Source organism: Patagioenas fasciata, chromosome 12 (genome assembly GCF_037038585.1).
Source record: "Patagioenas fasciata isolate bPatFas1 chromosome 12, bPatFas1.hap1, whole genome shotgun sequence".
NCBI classification, from domain to species: domain Eukaryota; kingdom Metazoa; phylum Chordata; class Aves; order Columbiformes; family Columbidae; genus Patagioenas; species Patagioenas fasciata.
The window spans coordinates 12,500,980-12,520,910 of record NC_092531.1 but is presented as its reverse complement, the minus strand read 5'-3'; the positions used below and the strand labels follow the sequence as shown (position 1 = coordinate 12,520,910).

Genomic DNA, 19,931 nt, shown 5'->3' with positions numbered 1-19,931 from the left:
GTGTTGATTTAAAGGAGCCATTCCAGTGACAACTCCATCCTGGGTCAAATGCTCTGTTGCTCATACAGTTTGGGTAGTGATGGGGAATTAATTCCGTGTGTGTAAATTTAAGAATAAACAAACAAAAAGGAGACACGCAAGCTCAATTATTTTGTTCATGTGGGCACGATACATTAAATAGTAATACGGAATACATTTTCTCACATCCCTGAATGCACAACAGCTGTCTGCTCTATCAAATATTTTTCCTTTAAGGAGTGGGTGGAAAGCAATTCATGAAGGCTGTGGAAACAGTGTATGAGCTGGGGGCTGGGCTCAACTGATTTGGTTTTTATATTCCTCTTAATTTTTTTATGTCCTGTATGTAATTCTTCATTTTCACGGTCATGTTGAAGCATGCGGAAGAATGTTGTTGTCGCCATCTGGCAACTAGCAATTCCCTGATTGCTCAGGTTGGTAGCTGACCATATTGATGTTGGTAGATCAGCTGTCAGGGCTGTTACTGTAAAGATTTACAGTGGTACTGCATGCTCTGTCAGAGTCTGGAGTTCACTGATTGCTTTGTGTGCATGGGTTTACCTGCCTATTACTTGCACTACTGCATGACAGACCTCAGGCTTCTTTAAGGAAAAGGTATTTATCCACAAGACTACTAAATTCATTTATCTTAATAGATAGTTCACTTATGAAAATATGATAGGGAAAACATTTTCAGGAATTGTTCCTGTGCTACCCATCTGATCCCTAGTTAGTGAAGACCTTGTATTTTTAAAGAAGTGAAAGAAAAAATGGTATAACAGTTGCAGAAGACAGTAGCATTTCAGCCTTCTATGTAACACACAAGGAAAGTACCGTTGTGTCACAGCAAAGCTGTAAGTTTTTTATTTCTGTATGATTTGTGTATTATGTTTGCTGCATTTGCACCTGTGTAAGGGAAGAACTGTGACCAGGGGTTCAAGCAGGAATGAAACTAGAAGTTTTTTCTTCGTTGCAAATGGAAAACTGCTGTAGTTGTCTGAACCAGGTTTCAGATACCTGTTTCTTCAAATGTTTTAAAATGCTTATATTTTCTCAGCAAGATCCCTAAAGAGATAAAAGCAGGGAGTTTATTTGTTTTGGTTTTTTGGATGTTGAACGCACTGTTTTCTGTTTCATCTTCTGTTTATGACTATGACAGGATAAGGATGTGCAATGCATTTTTTAAGTCCTATTTTTGCAGTGAGCAGGAAGAATTTATAGGGAGTGGCAGAGAGGAAAGGATACTAAATAAGTAGCAGCTTAGGAAAGGGATTGTGGAGATTCTGAGAACAGGTGAAAAACAATACTGCATGGGCATAGATTATCGTGCCTTGATGTTTCGAGTGTACATGTTAATTCTGATCAGTGTTTCATGAAGAGGGTTTAAAAACTGGATAGTTTAAAGATTCCAGATCTCACTAATGTATCAGATGATGTTCAGTACCTGGAAAACATTAGTTTAAATATGTTTTTAGAATTTTATTGTAATACAGGAGGTGATAGTTGTTCATCTTTCACAACAGTTTTAGTCAAGCTGCATTAATGAGTTTCTTTTGAAATTTCTTATTACAGTTTTGGCTTCCCAGAGCAATCTCCTTTAGGCCAGACTCACAGTATGTTTTGGGCTAAAGCAAAACCTTTACCTGAGGCCTTGGGTACTTGCTAAGTTGTCTGGCGTAATTTCTGGAAACTTCATGTACGTTCTAGTCATTTTTCTACAGGTGCCTGGAAATGAAATTTTCAAAGAGGATGGTCAGCCCATGGAGTTGCAATGCAGAAGAATGGCTACTATGATGTGACTTTTGGTAGTGACCATGTTTACTGCCAACAACTGCATGAGAAAGTGACATGTCATGGACCAAATGGAATATCTTAGGGTATTTTGTATATCTTTAAGCCCTGTGTCATGGATTATGTGGACATAACATCTTCCACTCAAGAGTTTCTAGCTGCAAATAAAAGCCTACAAATGTGAACCATAAAACCTTAGGCCAGAGGGCCTATTGTGTTGGAAAATAAGTTTTAATATCATAACACATCAGTACAAATAAATAATTGTTAGCATTGTTGCTTCCACCTTCTTTAGATTTAGTCAGGTTCCTAACCAATGCTGATCAGTGCGCAGCTGTACTAACTGGTACTGGGTACCAGTACTGGTTAAAAAGTAACACTTCAGCACAAACAGCAATGTTTTCACGGGATGTAAATAGGGGAACTTCTTTGTAACTGAAATATTTTAAAGGTCATTACTCAAGAAATGTATGATGATCTTTGTCACTGGGTGCTTTCTTCTAAAGAGAAGTATTATTTATACATCAAAGGGAAAAAGTACATATTTATGTCCCTCACAGGCACGGAGAATGGAAGTCATTGTGTTGATATTTTCATACAAATTGCTTCCTGCATTTCTAAGTGGCAAATATATGAATATTCATAGAATCGCAAGGCCAGATGATCATCCACTACACAGCATACATGGGAGAAAAACGAAGAAGAATGTTTTAAGGTGCCAGAATCTCCAATTTGCCTTTGCCTGGTGGTGGTAAGTTTGTTATCACTCTCTCCTTTCACCGGAAGATGTCACAGTCGGGATCTGGGGGTGGGAAGAGTTGAGTTCAAAGGGACTCGAGTGGGGCGAAAGAGCCTTCTGTACAGCCCGCTGCTCTCCAAACGTAGGGGGCTGCCAAGCAGCAGCCTGTGAGGGGCGAGCGCTCCTCCCCACAGCGTGCCTCTCTGCACTGGGCGCTGCCTCCCTGGAGCTTTTTAGGTTCTCCGGGGTTTTCAGCATCTTTTTGCATTGCCCCTGTGTTCTGTAAGTCCCCTTGCTCCAAAAGAATGACACGCCAGTAGCTGCAGAGACGATTATTTTTCAATTCTCACGCTCAGAGGGCAGGGTCGGGAAGGAGCAGGCCGGGCCCAGCGGTGGCGGGTCGGTGCCGCCTGGGGGCTCTGCAGGCTCGGCAGCCGCGGGGCGGGGGTGGCAAAGGGGTCGCCCCCCCGGCGTCGATAGAAGAGTCGTACACGCCGGGGTACCCCAGCAGCTGCCAGACGTGAAATGAACGTCCCAGCAGTAGGACAAGCTGGTAGGGCTGTTTTATGGGGAAGGAGATGGAGCACAGAAGAGTGATGTCTGTAGCGGTGGCAGGACCCAAGTGAGGGCGCAGGCTCTTCGCACGCTGGTGCCTGTTCCTGCGCGGCAATCATTGGGCTTAATCGCCTGTAGCATCACCCGTCTGGGAGAACTGCTGCGTTTATGTGGATGTGTGTTCTTGCATTAACATACATATTTTCGTGCTTTGACATGTTACAGTTTTAATTGTATGTATTTAAGAGGAAGCTGCTAATGAATGCTGAAACCTTGATTTAATTCATATGTAACTTTATTTTGTAAAGACAGACTGTATATTGATATGGGAAAAGTATTTAGACACATTTTAGGGTATGTGGATTCAGAGCATTTTGGGGCACGTGCGTTGATGTCAGTGCTACATGTCGAGGTTTGTGCTGGCGGTTTGGTTGAGCTGGGGTGCGGTGCGTGTTTAGTGGGTGCCCATTGCGGTGTCCCTGAGCGGGACGGGGGCCCACGGCTCCCGCTTCTTCCCGCGCCGCCGACACCCGCGCGCCGGCCTCCTGCGCGGCGGTGCAAGCGGCCCCCGGGCCCAGGCCCGGCCCCGCCGCCATCCCCCAGCTGCTGGGATGTCCCGGCGCTGCGCCCTGGGGTGAGGCGGGTGCCGAGAGGGCTCCAAGGGGTCCCCGTGGGGCCGCCGCCAGCGCCGCGGCTCCTCCTGCCCGCCCCCGGCCGGCAGCGGCGCGGCAAGGGTTAAGGCCGTGGCGGCGCTCGGCGCGGAGGGATACGGAGCCGGAGCCGTGAACGTGGTGCTGTGGCTCTGTAAGCAAAAAAATGTCTGCCTGAGGGAAACCCACAAGTTCCTTCCAGCGGGGGGGGAGCGCTCGGCTCGTCGCCTCCCACCCAGCCCGCGGCCCGCCCGCCGCCGCCGGCCCGGTCCTGGTCACCAGAGCGTGCGGGGGGCAGCAGGTAAGTGCGGGCGGCGGGGGCCCGGGAGAAGTTGGGAGAGCGGTGGGGGGAGAGAAGCGGCGGCCGGCCGCTCGCAGGGGCAGAGGCGGCGGCGAGGGGCAGGGCGGCGCGGCCGGGCGGGAGCGGGGCTGTTCGGGGGCCGCCGCGGGGAGGCCGCGGAAGAGGAGAAGGCGCTGCTGGGAAGCCCGAGGGGCGGCAGCGGGGCCGGCCAGCCGTGTAGCGGCGCGGTGGGGCGGGCCGCGGACCCCGGGCGGGCTGCGGCTCCCGGCCCCGGGCAGGAGCGAGTCCCCGCGGGCGGCGTTCGGGGCGCGCGTTTCGCGCCGCGCGGCTCCCAGCGCTCATAAAGGATCGCGGCGGCCGCAGCCGGGCCCCGGCGCGCCCGGCGGCTCCGAAACTTGGAAGGGAGCGGGGCTGCGGCAGCGCCCCCGCCGCTCCCCCCGGCGCCCGGCGGGCACAAGGGAAGGCGCGGACCCGCCGCCCCTCCTTCCGCTCCCCCCGAGCGCCGCGCGCGCACGCTCCCCCGCCGCACGCGCATTCCACCCCGCACCCCCAGCCCGGCGGCGGCGGCGGCGCGCGCGCCCGCCCGGCCCCGTGTGCGCGTGCGGTGCGCGGGGGCGGTCCCGGCCCGCCGGTCCCGAGCCCGAGCCGCGGCCCGGGGCGCGGAGGGGAGCCGGCAGCGCCCATAATGCCGCGGCGGAGGTGGCTCTGCTGAGCCGCGGCCAGCCCCGCTTGTCAGCCCCATTGTTGCCGAGACAGTGAGTCACTTAATCTCTCGCTAATTCTCCGGCCTTCGCCGGGCCGCGGCTGTTTATTTGCTTTCGCTTGCCTGGGGGGACCTAATTCCTGGCGGTGGCGGCCCCGCCGCGCCGTGTGTGTGCTCTGCTCGGGGCGGGGGGGAAGCGGAATGAGAGAGAAATGGGAGCCTGAGCAAACTTGAGCAGACTTGGCTAGTTTGGTTCCCTCAGTCCGCCGGTAAAGCGGGGCTCCCTGGGGATTCCCCACCCCGCCTCAGGGGTGCAGGGACCGACGGGCCTTCTGCCCGGGGCCGCTTTCCCCGAGCCGGAGTCGGTACCAGCCCGCGGTGAGGTGCTGCCCGTGCCGCTCTCCCTGTCCCCCAGGACGTGATCAAGGAGCGGAGGAAGATGAATTCCCAGCAGCAGAGGATGGCCGCTATAGGAACCGACAAGGAACTGAGCGACTTGCTGGATTTCAGTGCGGTAGGATGTTCTCCGAGATCTTCCCGTGGCTCCTGCGCGGTAAAGCCAGCTGAGGAGTAGGGGCAGCAGCACGCAGGGCTCGGCTGGGTCCGTCCCAGCCAAGTTGGACACCTGAACTTTGATGTAATGTCTAGACTTCCAGATTTAATACTGTAATACCAGCCGGGTCAATTGGTTTAGCTGGTTAAAATCAGGCTGACCCAGTGATGGCATAATCTAATAATTAACATTTGTTAAGCTGGCATGTGGCACTGGTAATTTGGCTTTTTTTTAAAAAAAAAAAACAACCAACAACAAAAACCAAAAACAAACCAAAAGAAAACTTAATGCCTGTAAGTAACAGGAGTCATTCATTGATAGTTTGTACAGTGATTTTGGCCTAGAAAATTATAGATATTTTCTGTGTGATACTTGTAACAGATATCAGAGAGATGCTTTATTTATAAACATAATAGGAAACTATCTCTCAAAAACCGACTTTATCTAGTGACTTTAAACTTACAAATCAATAAGAAATATATTTTGAGTAACAAAACTTAAGATATATAACTATTTTAATTTGTCATAGTAGTAGTAGGTCTCCTTTTATTTTTTCTTTTCAGTTGTTTGTGTTGGCATTGGAAGGAGATATTAGCGGTATTAGTAGATTGCAAGGAATACTTTAGCTTATTGATTTTTATGTATCTAAACATGCATCTCACGTTTTCTTTATTTCCTAGCAGAAAAATGAATAGAATATCTGTTTCCTATTAACTTTTATTTAAATTGACATGACTAATTTAGCACAGAGTTTCAAAGCTAATTTAAACGCAACTTTTTTTTTTTTTTTGCAGATGTTTTCTCCACCTGTTAATAGTGGGAAAACCAGACCAACTACGCTAGGAAGCAGCCAGTTCAGTGGATCAGGTAGGATGCAACCAAGATACATAAAGTTCACGTAGTAACTAGGTCTTGATGTTTTAGCGTAGTCTTCGTGTGTTCAAAGTATGGTAATCTTTCATTTCTACGTATTCTCATAAAACGTTCAGATTAATTAGAGATGTGCTGTTTTGGTCTCTGTAACACATTTTGTTAGATTTAACCATGGTTTTTCTCTATGTGCCTTAGACTGCTTGTCTCAGTACAGCAAGTGTTAGTATCTCCAGTAGTACAGATGTGCAAGCTGTCTGTTTATCTGTTAATGTTAAAGATGAATAGCTTATTTGTTTTTGCTTGGTTCATAAAATCAAACTTACCTGTTCAGTTGAAGTATTTCATAGCCTGTGTATGAAAGGAGAAAACACTTCAGTAAAATGCCAAATAATGAAATGCTTCTGACTCAAGGATATGTTTTAAAATGCAGATCTTAAGGAAAATGTAGGGCTAATACTATTTTGTAGTACTGTGTAGTTCTCAAAGTCTTAACGAATATAATCCTCTCACGTTGAGTCTTCATCAGTGCATATGAAAAGCGAGTAAATGTTATGTGTGTTTTTTGGTTTCAGTGTATTTTCATTGAGGTCCATGTAATAGCTGTTTTCAGAGACTTTTAAGCTAAGCCTTTAAAAGGAAATAATTGTAATTTTTTAACAGATACTTTGTATCATTCTTGTAAAGGCCATGTTTATTTCTACTTACAGAAAGAAACTAAAATAACTTTTTGATAATGTGTTTTGTTCTTTCTTATTAATGTTTATTTTCTGTGAACACAGTGATGTTTTTGTTTATGAATACAACAGTGATGTTTGTGTTCTTAGTTCAGGTTAATGAAAATAAATTTTTAGGATGCCAGTAGAGGAGTGAAGTAGTTGTTAGAAGTTGTGCACTAATGCCGCCTCTTTGCTTCTTACATTGTCAGAGCTGTTGCTTTGGGAGTCCAGATGACACCTTGCATTTTAGTGACGGTTTTGAATTTTTGCTGATCAAAGCATCTTAAATCTTCTGAATTGTATAATTTTGCAAACTTTTCAGAGGCTATCTCTCACATTTAATTTGATGAAAATATGTAGCAAATGTTGTCATTGCCAAATACTTGAAGAAGCATTTTAGTTTTTCTCTCCTAAGATATGTAATTGGTTTTGTCTTGCTCTCTGGAAGTGTATCAGGTTTAGATTATTTGCAATAGTAAGACAGCAAATTTGTATACAGTATAGTTAATTAAAAAAAAAAAATACAAATATTCAAGACAGCTGTTTCTCAAAAGCTTGTTTTAAAAGGCATTCAGACAGCTAAAACTTGCTGTGTGGAGCACGGCCTGAACATCTCGTCGCCCTTTCCCCTTGCTTTTCTTGAATGAGCAGAATAATTTTCTGTTAAGCAATAAGGATTTCATTTTTAGTTTAGCTTTTGAACCATTCTTAGGTGATGCAGCTTGCCCTATTTGTAGGTAATGTTTCCCCTTCTTTCCTTGGATGGCTCAGAAAAAGAGACAATGGCAGAATACTTAGCTTTTTGGGAGAGTGTTATTGACCCCTTGAATTTCTCTATCAATATGGTGTATCATCACATAGATACCAATCATGAGCAATACACCTCAGCTGTCAAACAAGCTACAACTTAAACTTTTGGAAAAGATAATGGTGTATAGTTGTGGGTTTTAATTCAAAACATTTCTAGTTGTAGAGATTTATTGGTTAGTGGGATTATATGTCCTAATTCTTAAAATGTTACGACCTAAGCCTTGACCTAGAGGGATTACTCTGCAGGAGTGAGATGTGACAAACTTCTATATTGGTTGTGTTCTGAGTCAGTGTTAAGTGTTGTAGAAAGACTGTGTTAAGATCAGTGATGAATTATAGACATTTAGTTTCTAGCACTCTGATTTAATCGTGATATTGCTTCAATTTCAAGTGTTCTGTAACTTCCAGTACAATGTTTGAAATTTCATTTCATTTTTTTGCTGCTAGAGGCTGCTTTTTAAAGAGAAGCATGAAAGGAGGAGGTATCTAATACCAAAAATCACAGTGTACACAGATTCTTAAACTATTTTTAAAATTTTTTTCCTTTGAATGCAGAATGATGCTGCTTCTTAGAGAGACACTGTGATTTTGATGGCAATTACAGAGGTGAAGCTTACTTCAGTATCTTTCCAATTAAACTCAGTTGTTTTATTTTTCTGATGTCTTTACAAGCATGCTACAGGAAAGCATTTTCCTTTTCTTAGTTGGAATATGAATGTGTTTATTGTTTGGAATTATAGATCCCCCCCCCTCTTTTTTCTCATTGAAACTTAAATCTGAAAAAACCTTCCCTGCCTCCCCTCAACCTATCAGTGATTAGAGATGCAGCCTAGTGGCCCCTGATATGTAAGTGGAAGTCAACTGCTTGTCTGCGCGCCTCTTAAGACTGTATATTTCTGGGAAACCTGATATAGAAGGAAGGAATGCTCATGATGCGTTTTCCTTGCCACCCCCTGGCCCCCAGTTTAAAAGGACAAACTAATTGATGTTCAAAGATGATTGAGTTCTGTTTTTCAGGTGTGGCTTTGTGAAGCATTGGAAATACTAGGGTGTATGTTATTAATTTTGATGTTATAAACTTGACCTGGTGTAGTTCTGCAATGTTTCTCTAGATTATGCTATAAAAATATATGTGTAACTTGGTTGCTTAAATAAAACAGCTAATATGACAGTCTATAATTTGTAAGAAAATGCTGTCATGGATTAACATATGAGCATTGTGTTTTGATTAAAAGATAGCAAAAGCCTGGTGTTGGGGGAGGCTTGCATTTTACAGGTCAATCAGTTATGAATGAAAGCTGCAGATGAAATAAGTGAACTAATCTGATATATCGTAGTATCTTATGACAGTAAGTCGTGTAAGCTGCTGATAAAGTCAAATAACTTGGTCAGACTACCAGTGAAAATAAACATATTGGAAAAGTAACCTGACATGGAAGTCAGTGAGTTAAGCTGCAAAATATTCCTTGTCATTACCTGTTGTAATTACCTTTTGTTTAAAACAGAACTTCCCATTCTTTTCTCCTCCAAAACCAACTTATGAAGATAAAACCATTTTTATCTTAGAAATTGTAGAAGGAGCAGGGAAAGGTCAGAGATATGCTCTGTCTGGCTTTTTAATCTGACTCTTTTTTCCTGATTTTATTTTAAATTAACAGCTTCTGTGTTGCTACTATGGTTAATAGCAGTGCTCATGATTTGTGGTGAAATTTTGCTTTGTTTTGTGTTTGTCAAAACAACAAAAGATGTGCCAATACAAACTTCGATGGTTACCCATTTTGCCCAATGCCCTTTATTTATTACAGTAGCTCCATTAAAATGCAGTCACAATATTCAGGTGCCTGCCACAGGCAATAATGGTACAATTTTCCTATGGTTCCCAGCAGGTTTGATTTCAATTTCAGTTTTTCTTTTGATTGAAACTTTTTAAATCTTGAGTGTGGTACTCTAAAATAAAACCCCTTTCTTTTGCTATTGCAAAGAACTTCTTGACGTTAAAGAAGAATATATGAGACAGTATTTTCCTACGTGGCTTACTGTCTTCACTTTTTGTAGCCTCCTCATTGTACCAATAGCATTATTTTTGTAGGTGGCTCTGCGCGTGCAGATGTGAGGTATCAGTGAAAAGGCTGAAGAGAACATGGATGTCTAACAAAACCCAAACTAGTAGGAGTTTGGAGTTAGAGTTACAGTTCAAGAGCTAAGTTGCCCAAATATAACACTTCTCTTGCCTCTGCGATTCTTTTGAAGTTGATGAGAAAGGAGTGCACAGACGTGTATGGGCAGCACTGGGCACAAATCTCGTGTGTACCCAGACATTCTTCATACTAGACCTACCCACAAAAACAACTGTTGAATGTGTCTGTTCAGATATCTGTTTGTATCAGTTTGGTCCCCTTTTATGCAAATTTAAGATGCAGCCCTTTCCACTTCTGTCTACAAATGTACTGGGCTTGTAAGGGGTGGATTGGGATAGGCCAGTAATTAGGAGCTTGATGCCAGGACCATTGAAGTTGATAGCCTGCCATTAACTTCAGTGTCCCTAAATTAGGGCTGTGTGTCTTGAGAATGAGCACAATGGCAGTAGGTCTATTAAGTTACCAAGCAGCGTTTCCAAAATTAGCAAAACCTGACCTGAGTAGTGTTTGTCAGTCCCATAAACTCTTATTTCCTTTTTAGTTTTGCATCAGCGGTTCCTCGTAAATCAAACAAACCTCAAAAAAATCTTGGGGTGGACACTGTTTTAAATGCTGTGTTCTTTAATCTACAGTGAGGGTTGAAGAGACACTCTGACAGCCAAATCACAGCCTTGGGGAAAACGGCAGAAAGATGAGACTTGTTATGTATACAAGTTAGTGTTTCTAACCTTTCAAAAGACATTATTTTTTCTTCTTTTTTTTTTGTCAGAACTGTGATTCCTAAGAAGAATCGATTCTCTGATGTCACTCTGAGTGTGTTTCTGGTAGTCTGCCATTGAGGTATAGGAAATTCCTAGTGCCTGCTCCTAATCCCTGAATTAAGGAGTTGATGAGAGGTCTCATGTAGTCACATAGTCTAGTCCTACAGTGTATTAGGTCATGACAGACTCTTTTAAAGAATTTTTTTAAAAAAAGTGGAAGTGCTGTATTTCAGGATTTTGATGTGTATTTCTGGTTTTGTCATCCAAAATGTTGTGATCCTCTGTGGTTTTGTTTGCTGTTCAAAAGAAGATAAGCTTATTGTGTATTAAATGCCAGAAATCTAGGGTGGCCTGTTAAAACAAACATTAGGTCATGCAGCTGTGTGGCTTTTTTTATTGTCTTTATTTTTAATATCTAATTTGTCCTCTAGTTCCATTAACAGTGAACCAGTGGACCTGTTAGCCTTGTATTTCATCTTGGGTCTGAGGGATGCTGAATTCCGTCCTCTTCTGAAGGCTGTTAGGGAAGAGTTATAGAAGCCTCGTGCTTGAAAGCAGAAAGGTATCTGTAGCTTCTTTCCCCTCTGGTTGTTTGTAGGGAAGACCTATGGATTACTCTTCAAGTGGTCCAAATGCAAGTGAGATGAAGATTTCAGGAATTTCTTCTCTTTAATGAGAAGTATAAATGACATTCTTATGTATTTGTGTGTCCTTTAATGGCAGCTGAGCTTGTACTCAGTCCCTTAATTACTGTAGACCTTTTATTATGTCTGTAGCTTTTGCTAAGGTTTGGGTTTTTTTGGTTTTTTATGTTTGTGATCTCTTTTGGTCTGTGGCAAGGGAATTTTATGGTTATTCATACATACATGCCAAAGTTGCCCTTCCCCCTGCTTCTTTCCAGCTGTCACACAAAGATGACTTAACCCCTTAGTCATTTTGCTATCAAGTTGGTGTGACAGCTGTTTGTCTCAGATAATTCTACTTTATCCATACTTGAGCATATAGACGCTGTTATGTGATTTATATTAATCTGCTATATACTATACTATACACTTAGTAAACTGTATTTTCTTCAGGTTTCTAAAGGCATAATGTAATTTTTTCCATGTTTGAAAATTGTGTGTATTAATTTATGAACAGAAGGATGTTTAAGGCACTAATATATTAATAATACCATATCACTTAGTAAGATTGGAGTTTGTGGAGACTATTTTTAAACTTGGAAAGTGTGCATAAACTTGAATAGTCTACTAGGTCTCTTGAGCCGACGTCTCTTGACTGCAGAGATGCAGTTCTTTTTTTTTTGGTATGCTAGTGTTGGAGGGTTATGGTTTTGGGGAATAGCATTGAGGATTTTTAGAAGCCGTACAATTTCTTAAGTTGCCTGTAGAGCCAGATGTGATATCTGTGATATAATAAACGAGTGTTCTATCTTAAATTTCCTTCAAAATAAATATGAGTTTATAATATTTGAAAATTGAGTTTCAATAAATGATTTCACTGAGTAAAGTACGTTCTCTAAAAAGCTTTTTTTAGAGGCATTGTCTAATTTAATGTATTAGCATTTTTTTCACAAATGGATAGTAAAACTTGATTAGTTTTGTATGTTCTCATGTGAGGGAGTCACTAAATTCAAATAGTAAATAAGGAAATAAGGAGAGGCACTGTTTTCTTCTGCGTGTGAATTATTTGATGGAGATTGTTATTGAATATTCATAACTAGTTTTCAATTGTGTATACAACCTAATGATTATTTCTGTTATTAAGCATTGTAAGAAGAGGGGAAAAAGTATAATCTAGTGCATAATTGTCATTCAAAGGACAGGAAACTTATTTTTAAACTCTGCTTTTTTCTGTCGTAAGTAGTGATGGCCACTCCTTTGATTTTTGGGGTTTTTTATTAATATGAAAATCCAGAAGTGGTCAGTTCTATTGTGACCTCAACGTGATGATTTTGAAGTACTCATGGACTTTTTAAATACTATAATCCGTTATTTGTTAGTGGTTGTAGGGGCAAGGTTTTTTTCTATGATGAGTCTAAGATGAGATAATGATACTTTTTTTTTTAATGTCTTGAATGAATGCCTTGTTTTTTTCATTTGTTAAACAAAGCCGTGTTTGTAAACACAACATTCAAAAACATAAAGGACATACTTTTTTGGTGAAGATGTTAACTGAATACCAAGAATGATCAGAAAGAGCAGCTTTTGTTATATTTAATAATATCTCACTGTCTTCACTGGATAATCAGGCTAAAATGTACCCAATGAATCTTTAGGACTTTGTTAGATTATTCTTGTATGCTGGAGATGTGATTACCTACCCCCCCCCCAAGAAGGAGCTGAAATTGCTTTAAATGAAATAAACTTTGTGTTCTTCCCAATATAATTCAGAAAAATCTCGCGTGATCACATTAAAAAAAAATGTTACTGGTGTTTTAAAAAAGGTTCTTGGAATGGGGGTTGGAAGAGGAAGAGACTTGATAAAAAGGGTTTACTTTACAGCCCTGTTGGGAGGGCAATGCTCTCTAGGAATGCGAGTAAAACCTTAGCATGAAACTAAGTCAGGGTTACCCTGGCCAGGGGAGTTGTATGCTTCCATATTAGTGCTACAGCAAACTTCAAAAACTGTGTGTGCTGTAGAATTGCATTTAAAAAGGAGAGTAAAAAGTACATCTCTGGTATTACACACGATTTCTCTTTATTGCTAAGTGGAAAATAGGTAGATATTTTTTATGTATTACTGATCGTTTTGTATTAATAGTGTGTGGTTTTTTTTTTTCCCCTGAAGTAAATCTTGTTTATTGCGGTGGACCTGATTTCTTGCTCCTGAAGTTCTACAGAGGTTGCCTATATTGTTTTTTGTGAGCACGTGAGATATTTGTGTTACGCTTTTCAAGTTTGGTTTTTGGTATTGTGGACTTGTTTTCTCTGTACCAGTTGTAGCTGCGGAAATGGTGGTATCTCCATGGCTTTGTCAGGTTGTTAGTTATGTGGAGTACTAGCAATAGGTTGAACCACTTACTTTCGCTGTTCAACTTTATTTTGCATGAACAAAGCTGCAGGAAGCATTTTGGTTGTGCTTTGTCTCTGAAAGAGTTCTTGCTGCTGCTGAAGGTAAAGCAGTGGTAACACGGAGCAACTTAAGTTAGTCTGGGTTGGAGTTTTATATACAAGTGTGTTCTGAGCCCTGATTTGTGACAATTACATTTTAGACTGTGTTTTTTCCCCTTTTTTAAATACAAAGATGAATAGGCAGAACTAATTGTTAGAAAAACATACCCAGTAAAAGAAAATCCAGATTGGGCCATTTCTAGTTGTATATGTTTTGCGGGTAAAATACCAATGAATATTAGACCATGAATGTGTGTGTTCTGTGTGTTAAATGAAATTGACTTTAAACCAAAGTTTACCCTTAATTCAATATAAGCAGGAACTTGTTCTGTAGTGTTACTTGTTGTTTGTATTTGTTATGTTTAGAGTATGACCAAAATATATTGCTATATTATTATATGTATCATATATATTCACTCTCTTTGGACAGTGAATTGATTTATAGTACTCCCATCTTCCATGTTCAGATTTCACAGACAAAATCTTTAGTGTATCGAATGGTTCCAAGTCTTACCCAAAATAAAAACTGAATGCACGTTGGTGGTTTTTATATGTACTATCTGCATTTTTAACGTCTATCTAAATGTCCAAAATAAACTGTTTTTTTACTTGAATGAGTCAATAAGAAGGCAACCAGACAGAAAATTGAGCAAAACTTAAGTCTTACTGAGTGTGATTTGTACTATTAGCATATAATGTGTGAGAGAAATGTGAAGAGCGTAATTAAAAAGACCCATCGCTTTGCAAACTTGTTTTCTCTAGTTCTGTTGGAAAACATGTTCAAAACCTATAAGATGTAGATAATTCCATGGTAAAGTCATTGAATTTTGCATTTTGCACACTGAAGGGATGTCTTGTGACCAAATATCTCTTGAATTTTCTACTGTGTTGTATTAGTGTTAATAGGATGCTGTTGGAGGTAAATATGCTTCAAAAAATCCTAAAGTATTTTTAGTCTTCTGTAGGATAATGGAATTCGCTGTTCATATTTTTATTTTTTGTTTATTTGAATGCAAGATACCATTGTCTTGGTGTTATCCCAAGAGCTATTGTGGCTACTCTGTGAAATGATTTATCCAGACAGCTTTGCTTGTAGGACACTTTTTATATGGTGATGTTTTGATGATTTTCAATGCGACACCTATCCTGTTCCCGTTTCTTTATGCAGCAACTTCATGAGTCATAATCCTTGAAAAGAACGCAGCTTAAAATAATCAGTGATTGTTTCTTTGCAATTCTCTTCACTGCCCACTGCAAATAAACAAGAACAGAACTGACAATATCATTTAATCCTTTAATGTTTGCTTTTGACGTGCAAAACATTCTCTTGTAATAGAGAAGTAATCCATAAGGAGGGTAGCTACTCTTTCATCTTCCTGAATGCTAGATGAAGCCAAGGCTTTTATGAAGAGATGCTAATTTAATGAAGATGACCGAGTTTTGGAATAATGAAAAGCTTTTGTACATTTCTAAAAGCGATGCACGGTGTTCACCGCTCCGAGTTCACATGGCTGTGTTATGTAGAATGTCTTTGCGAGATTACTGCTTGTGATGCGTAGATGCAAGGTTGTTGAATGGTACAGTAAATCAGAAATTTTTCCCTTTATTTGATTTTTAGAAGAGAAATGCACTTCTCGGCCAGTTTATGTGTATAAATGCATGTAATGTCTGCCATGTGTTCTCTGCTCTGTTGTAATGCTTTTATTTTGGTAACCTTGAAAATATCTCTGATATCGTATTCCCTTGCCAGAGGACAGTAATAAGCACGCAAAAAAACGGAGCATGAACTTTGTCAATATTACTTATGACAAGAGCATCTGAATTAGATATTTTTCTTGCAAGCCCTTGTAAGATGCTGAACTTAGAAAGCTCCTCAACTCAAAACCAAACCAACAACAAAACACACCAAAAAACCTTCCTAAAGCTCAAACCCCAATAAAACCCCAAACAAACCAGCCCCTCTCCCCCCATCTTTTTTCCTCCTTTCATTTGTTAATTTCATTAATTTGGAATACTATTAAAATAATGTGTAATATTACTACATCCAAGCAAGCTGGATAATGCCCAGTACTTCAAAAGGAAGCAGGGAGAGGCTTTAAAGGTTGGGAGACTGTGTCCTCTCCAGAGCACACTCTTCTAATGGGCTTTCAGGCCTTCATGAATCAGCAAAAGGCCCTTTTATTTTTCCCTCTTTGTAAGTCAACCCCTTTAAAGGGGGGAATAGTCAACTTTTATGAAAGTTAATCTTCTTTCTTCCGCCAAGATATTAAAGGGGGTTGTGATTCTTACAAAAACTTTCTGCTGCTCTGTTAGTCCTCAGTATATGAGCGCTGTACTGTACAATCAGAAGTAACGTTAAAGGTTGCTAAACTATTTTAGGGTTGCCAGGAACGTGAAGAATGCAACCACGTTGTTACGTTTCTCATTGTGTTACAGGAAAGATATATCTGACCATCTGGGGTGAATGAACTTGGGTGAGGAACAAGAGGCTGGTTTTTTTCGACTTTTTTGAAAGCTGTCATGTAATAAAAGTGCAGAAACGGATATGTAACCGAGATTTCCTTCTTATCCTTTTTAACGACTTGAATTACTGGCTAGTCCCTGTGTAGTAGTATATTAACTCTTACAAGAGTGATATTTATGGCATGGTTGCTTAAAACTCTATATGTTAGACTAAATTTCAAGACATGTCAAGACTGTCATTTGTGAATACATTTATGTGTGGAAGGTGAAACGTTATAAGAGAACTTTTTTTTTAATGATGCAGTAAAACCAAGTTTTATATTTATGCATATCTGTTATGCTCATTAAACCCACTTTATTTTCAAGACACTTGCTGAGTACTGAGTTCAATCATCTGCTTATTTACTATGGACCAACACTTCCTTTTTCCTTTTCCCCCATCCTGTTAGGGGAAGTTGGGATTGGAGAAGAGGTAAATGCCTACATACGCGAGATACTTTGTAATGCAATTTATATTCCGTGCTAATGGTTATATTCTTTTCGGCCTTTGCATAGCCTATATTTGTTTTCTAAAGTGAAAGGCATTTTTTTCTCCTAGGTGCTGCTGTTTGTTTGTAGGTAACTTAAGTACCCTGTGAAGTGTCATCAAAAAACCTGGTTTGTACCTTGTATTTCTGCAAGTGAAATGTGGTATATGTACGAGAGTGTGGCCTCTGCTGCAGTGAGGCATCAGTCGGAGTTGGGCCATCTCTCATGTGTGTGTCATAGGTTGTCTCCGAATTGGATACTGGAGAACATGCTGTTGCCATAGCAATGGAGGTCCTTTCAAAGGCAGGATTCTTGGCAGAGCTGTTGCGTCTCCTAAAGCGCTTGGTGCATTGATCTGAAAGTACCTTGTCAGTATTAGCACATAGCTGGAGTGAAAAGAGCGGGAAGTAGAGATTTCTTTAAAATACATGATTTTCTTTTTTTCACACCTAATTGTTGGTTGAACCCCCTGTCCATAAAGCTACAGCTTTAAAAAAATCTTACGCTGTGAACAATTCTTATATTTAACGTACTTAGATTGAATGCAGATATAGATGGAGCTGTCTTAATTAACTAACGTGTATTGCGAACAACAATACAATCTTAACAACTACCTAGCATGTATTGCAAAAGCTATGTATAACTTTCATAGTTTCCTATGGTTCTTGTCCATTTTAGTAGTTTGAAAATATTTTTTGAGAGAGATTCCTCCATGATTTTGATTACTGCAAAACAGTTGTGAAAATAAGCATTACAAATAAAGCAGCATATCAGCTTCATATTTTCCTTTTTTCTAAGTGAAACGGTTGCCTTGCTCCCATACTATTTCTATTGAAGAACCTTAAATGTGACACGAATGGGGGAAAATCATTTGTGAAGACGTATAGTTCCCTGTTTATTTGGAAAATACACCTTATGTGGGATCCCTTTTTCAGCAAATATGGATAGATCTTTGTGTGTAAATATTTCCTCCTCAGAGTGTGGCATTGTTATCAAATTAAGAAGACACTGTGAATGTCTTCTGTCCCATGAGATATATAAATTTTTAGGTTTTCTTCCCCAAGACAAAATGTCAGAGTTCAGAGGCAACTTGTGTAGTGCAGATACTCTAGACAGCAGTAACATCCATTTCTACATGTGCGGTGAGGATGGAGTTGATGATTATTTTCCTTACTTAAATAGATCAAACAATTTTTAAACTGAGGAGTATAAAGAAAAAGTGAAAACTCCTCTAAGTCTCCAAGAGACAATTAATGAAATTAACACTGTACAGCATGTTTTTTCACATGGACTGGGATTTCCATATTTAAGAGTTCCTTTATTATTGAAAGAGCCTCCAGAAGAGAAGAATTTTAAGTTACCCATATAGCTTGCTCCAACCTTTGCAGCTTTTTATGTAACATAGTCTTTAGGTTTATTGCTTTTTCTGAAATAGTAGATGTACCTGAGAGTGAAACAAAAACTTCATTTTTTTTCCTCCTTCTGAGTAAAGTTAAGGAATAATGAAATAATTAATGCTTTATTTGTCCTTGAAAATAACTTTCTGCCTGCTGTAGCTGGTCCTTGGGAAGCGTTACTGAGCCGCTGCTCTAAGCAGTTTAGACAGGACTTGTTAGTTGCAGTTTCTACATGTGTGGGTCTAACCTGGGGAGACAAGTGGTGGTGTAAGTGACCTTGGTGTGCTGACCAGCTCCTGTCCCAAGGAGGGGTCAGCATTGATTACACTGGCAGTGTGAACCTGGGGAATTAGACTCTGCAAGGTGTCTGCTTGTGGTTGTTTTCCCTTTTTAAGCAAATTTAATGCTGCATCAGCGGACACGTGTACTGAAGCTCTCTAAGCTGTCCTTGGGATCGAACGCAACATTAATAATCCAGGCTGCCTCTAACAGTTTTGTCAGTAGGTTTCAAGTCATGTTTGGGGAATAAAAGCCTTTCATGGCTCCAAGAAAAGTTCCATTTATGTGTCCTTTTAGCCTTTGAGTCAATGAATGCTGATTGAGTGGGCACTGTTTTTGGGATTGTGGCATTAGGTTCACTGAAATACATTGAGATAAGCTCATTGTGCTCTGAATATTTAAGTATGTATTAATAGTGGCCTGATTTTGTCAGGCTTAGCAAAGATAACATTTAAAATGAGTTTAGTATGAGCAGCTAGGTATTTATCTTTTGAAATTCTAATTCTGAAAGAATTTTATACTTGGATGAGTGATTCCAAAATGAAATGAGCAGCTCATATAATTCATGTAACAAGCTTCCGTCTTGAGATATATTCAATACTTCTCAATATCCGTTGGTTTTGTTTCCATCTATGCTACTGTTTTATCAGATCCACTAAATTATAGGGATATGGAATACTGGATTATGAACAAAATACAGAATTCTCAGAATGTGATTTTCTTTTTTTTTGTCTTAATGACTTTTTTCCACGAAAATTCGTAACTAGAAATTCACTAGAAATAGCAAATTCCCAGGAGATCTTATTACTTACCTGATACTTAGTGCTGTTATTTTTGTAATTTAAATAAGCTAAAGCAGGCATTAATATCTTTTGCCAAAATTGTATTATTGCATAGTGAAGAGAGGATGATCTTGAGTTTCAAAGGACATAGCTAAGATGCAAAACTTCTCTTCATCTCTTGCTGCATAGTCCCTGTGTCCTTTGAGGAGCTGCCTTGCTGTAAAATGAGAACTGGTGTTCACACTGTAGAAGAGACAGTGGTTTTTAACTTCCTTTGTTCAGGGAATGGGTTAATAGGAATAATTTCATATGACCTAAGCAGAGTTAAATCAGCTTGCATGTATTTTCAATGTTAATATCCACTCCCTCCTTTTGCATGTAATTTCTATGTCTCTGCTCGTTTAATTCAATCTTTTACTTACATTGATAAAGTTTCTTGGGTTTTTCTTTTTTGATTCAGTTCTTACTGGATCTACTGCACATCTTCTAAAATGTAAATTCTGTTATTTAAAAATGTGGAAATGCAAATTTCAGTCTCGGACTCATAGCAACGTTCTAGAAACAGTTTGAGCTCACCTTCACAGATTACATGTGCTTCTCTTTTCTGTAAATTTTATTTGAATCTAATCCAAATAAGAAAGCACAGATAAATATATTTGCCTAAATTTCAAGGAAGAAAATTACTAGTCTAAAAAGATTTCCTGATACATAAACAGAAAACAACCCTGTCCATAACAATCCATTGTATTTAATGGATTAAA

At 40.2% G+C, this 19,931-nt stretch overlaps 1 protein-coding gene across 4 annotated transcripts in view; it reads left to right on the top strand.

The window, feature by feature from the left end:
• Positions 1 to 3,894: 3,894 nt before the first annotated feature.
• Positions 3,895 to 19,931, top strand: part of TCF12 (transcription factor 12) — a 159,842-nt gene continuing 143,805 nt past the window's right edge. For 3 of the 4 annotated variants that reach the window (XM_071813875.1, XM_065847179.2, XM_065847180.2), the window contains exons 1-3: positions 3,895 to 4,054; positions 5,173 to 5,271; positions 6,105 to 6,177. In XM_071813875.1, coding sequence (XP_071669976.1) covers positions 5,197 to 5,271; positions 6,105 to 6,177 — 148 coding nt within the window. In that variant the 5' untranslated portion in view covers positions 3,895 to 4,054; positions 5,173 to 5,196. The remainder of the gene's footprint in view (positions 4,055 to 5,172; positions 5,272 to 6,104; positions 6,178 to 19,931) is intronic. The other variant, XM_065847181.2, reaches the window with a different exon arrangement.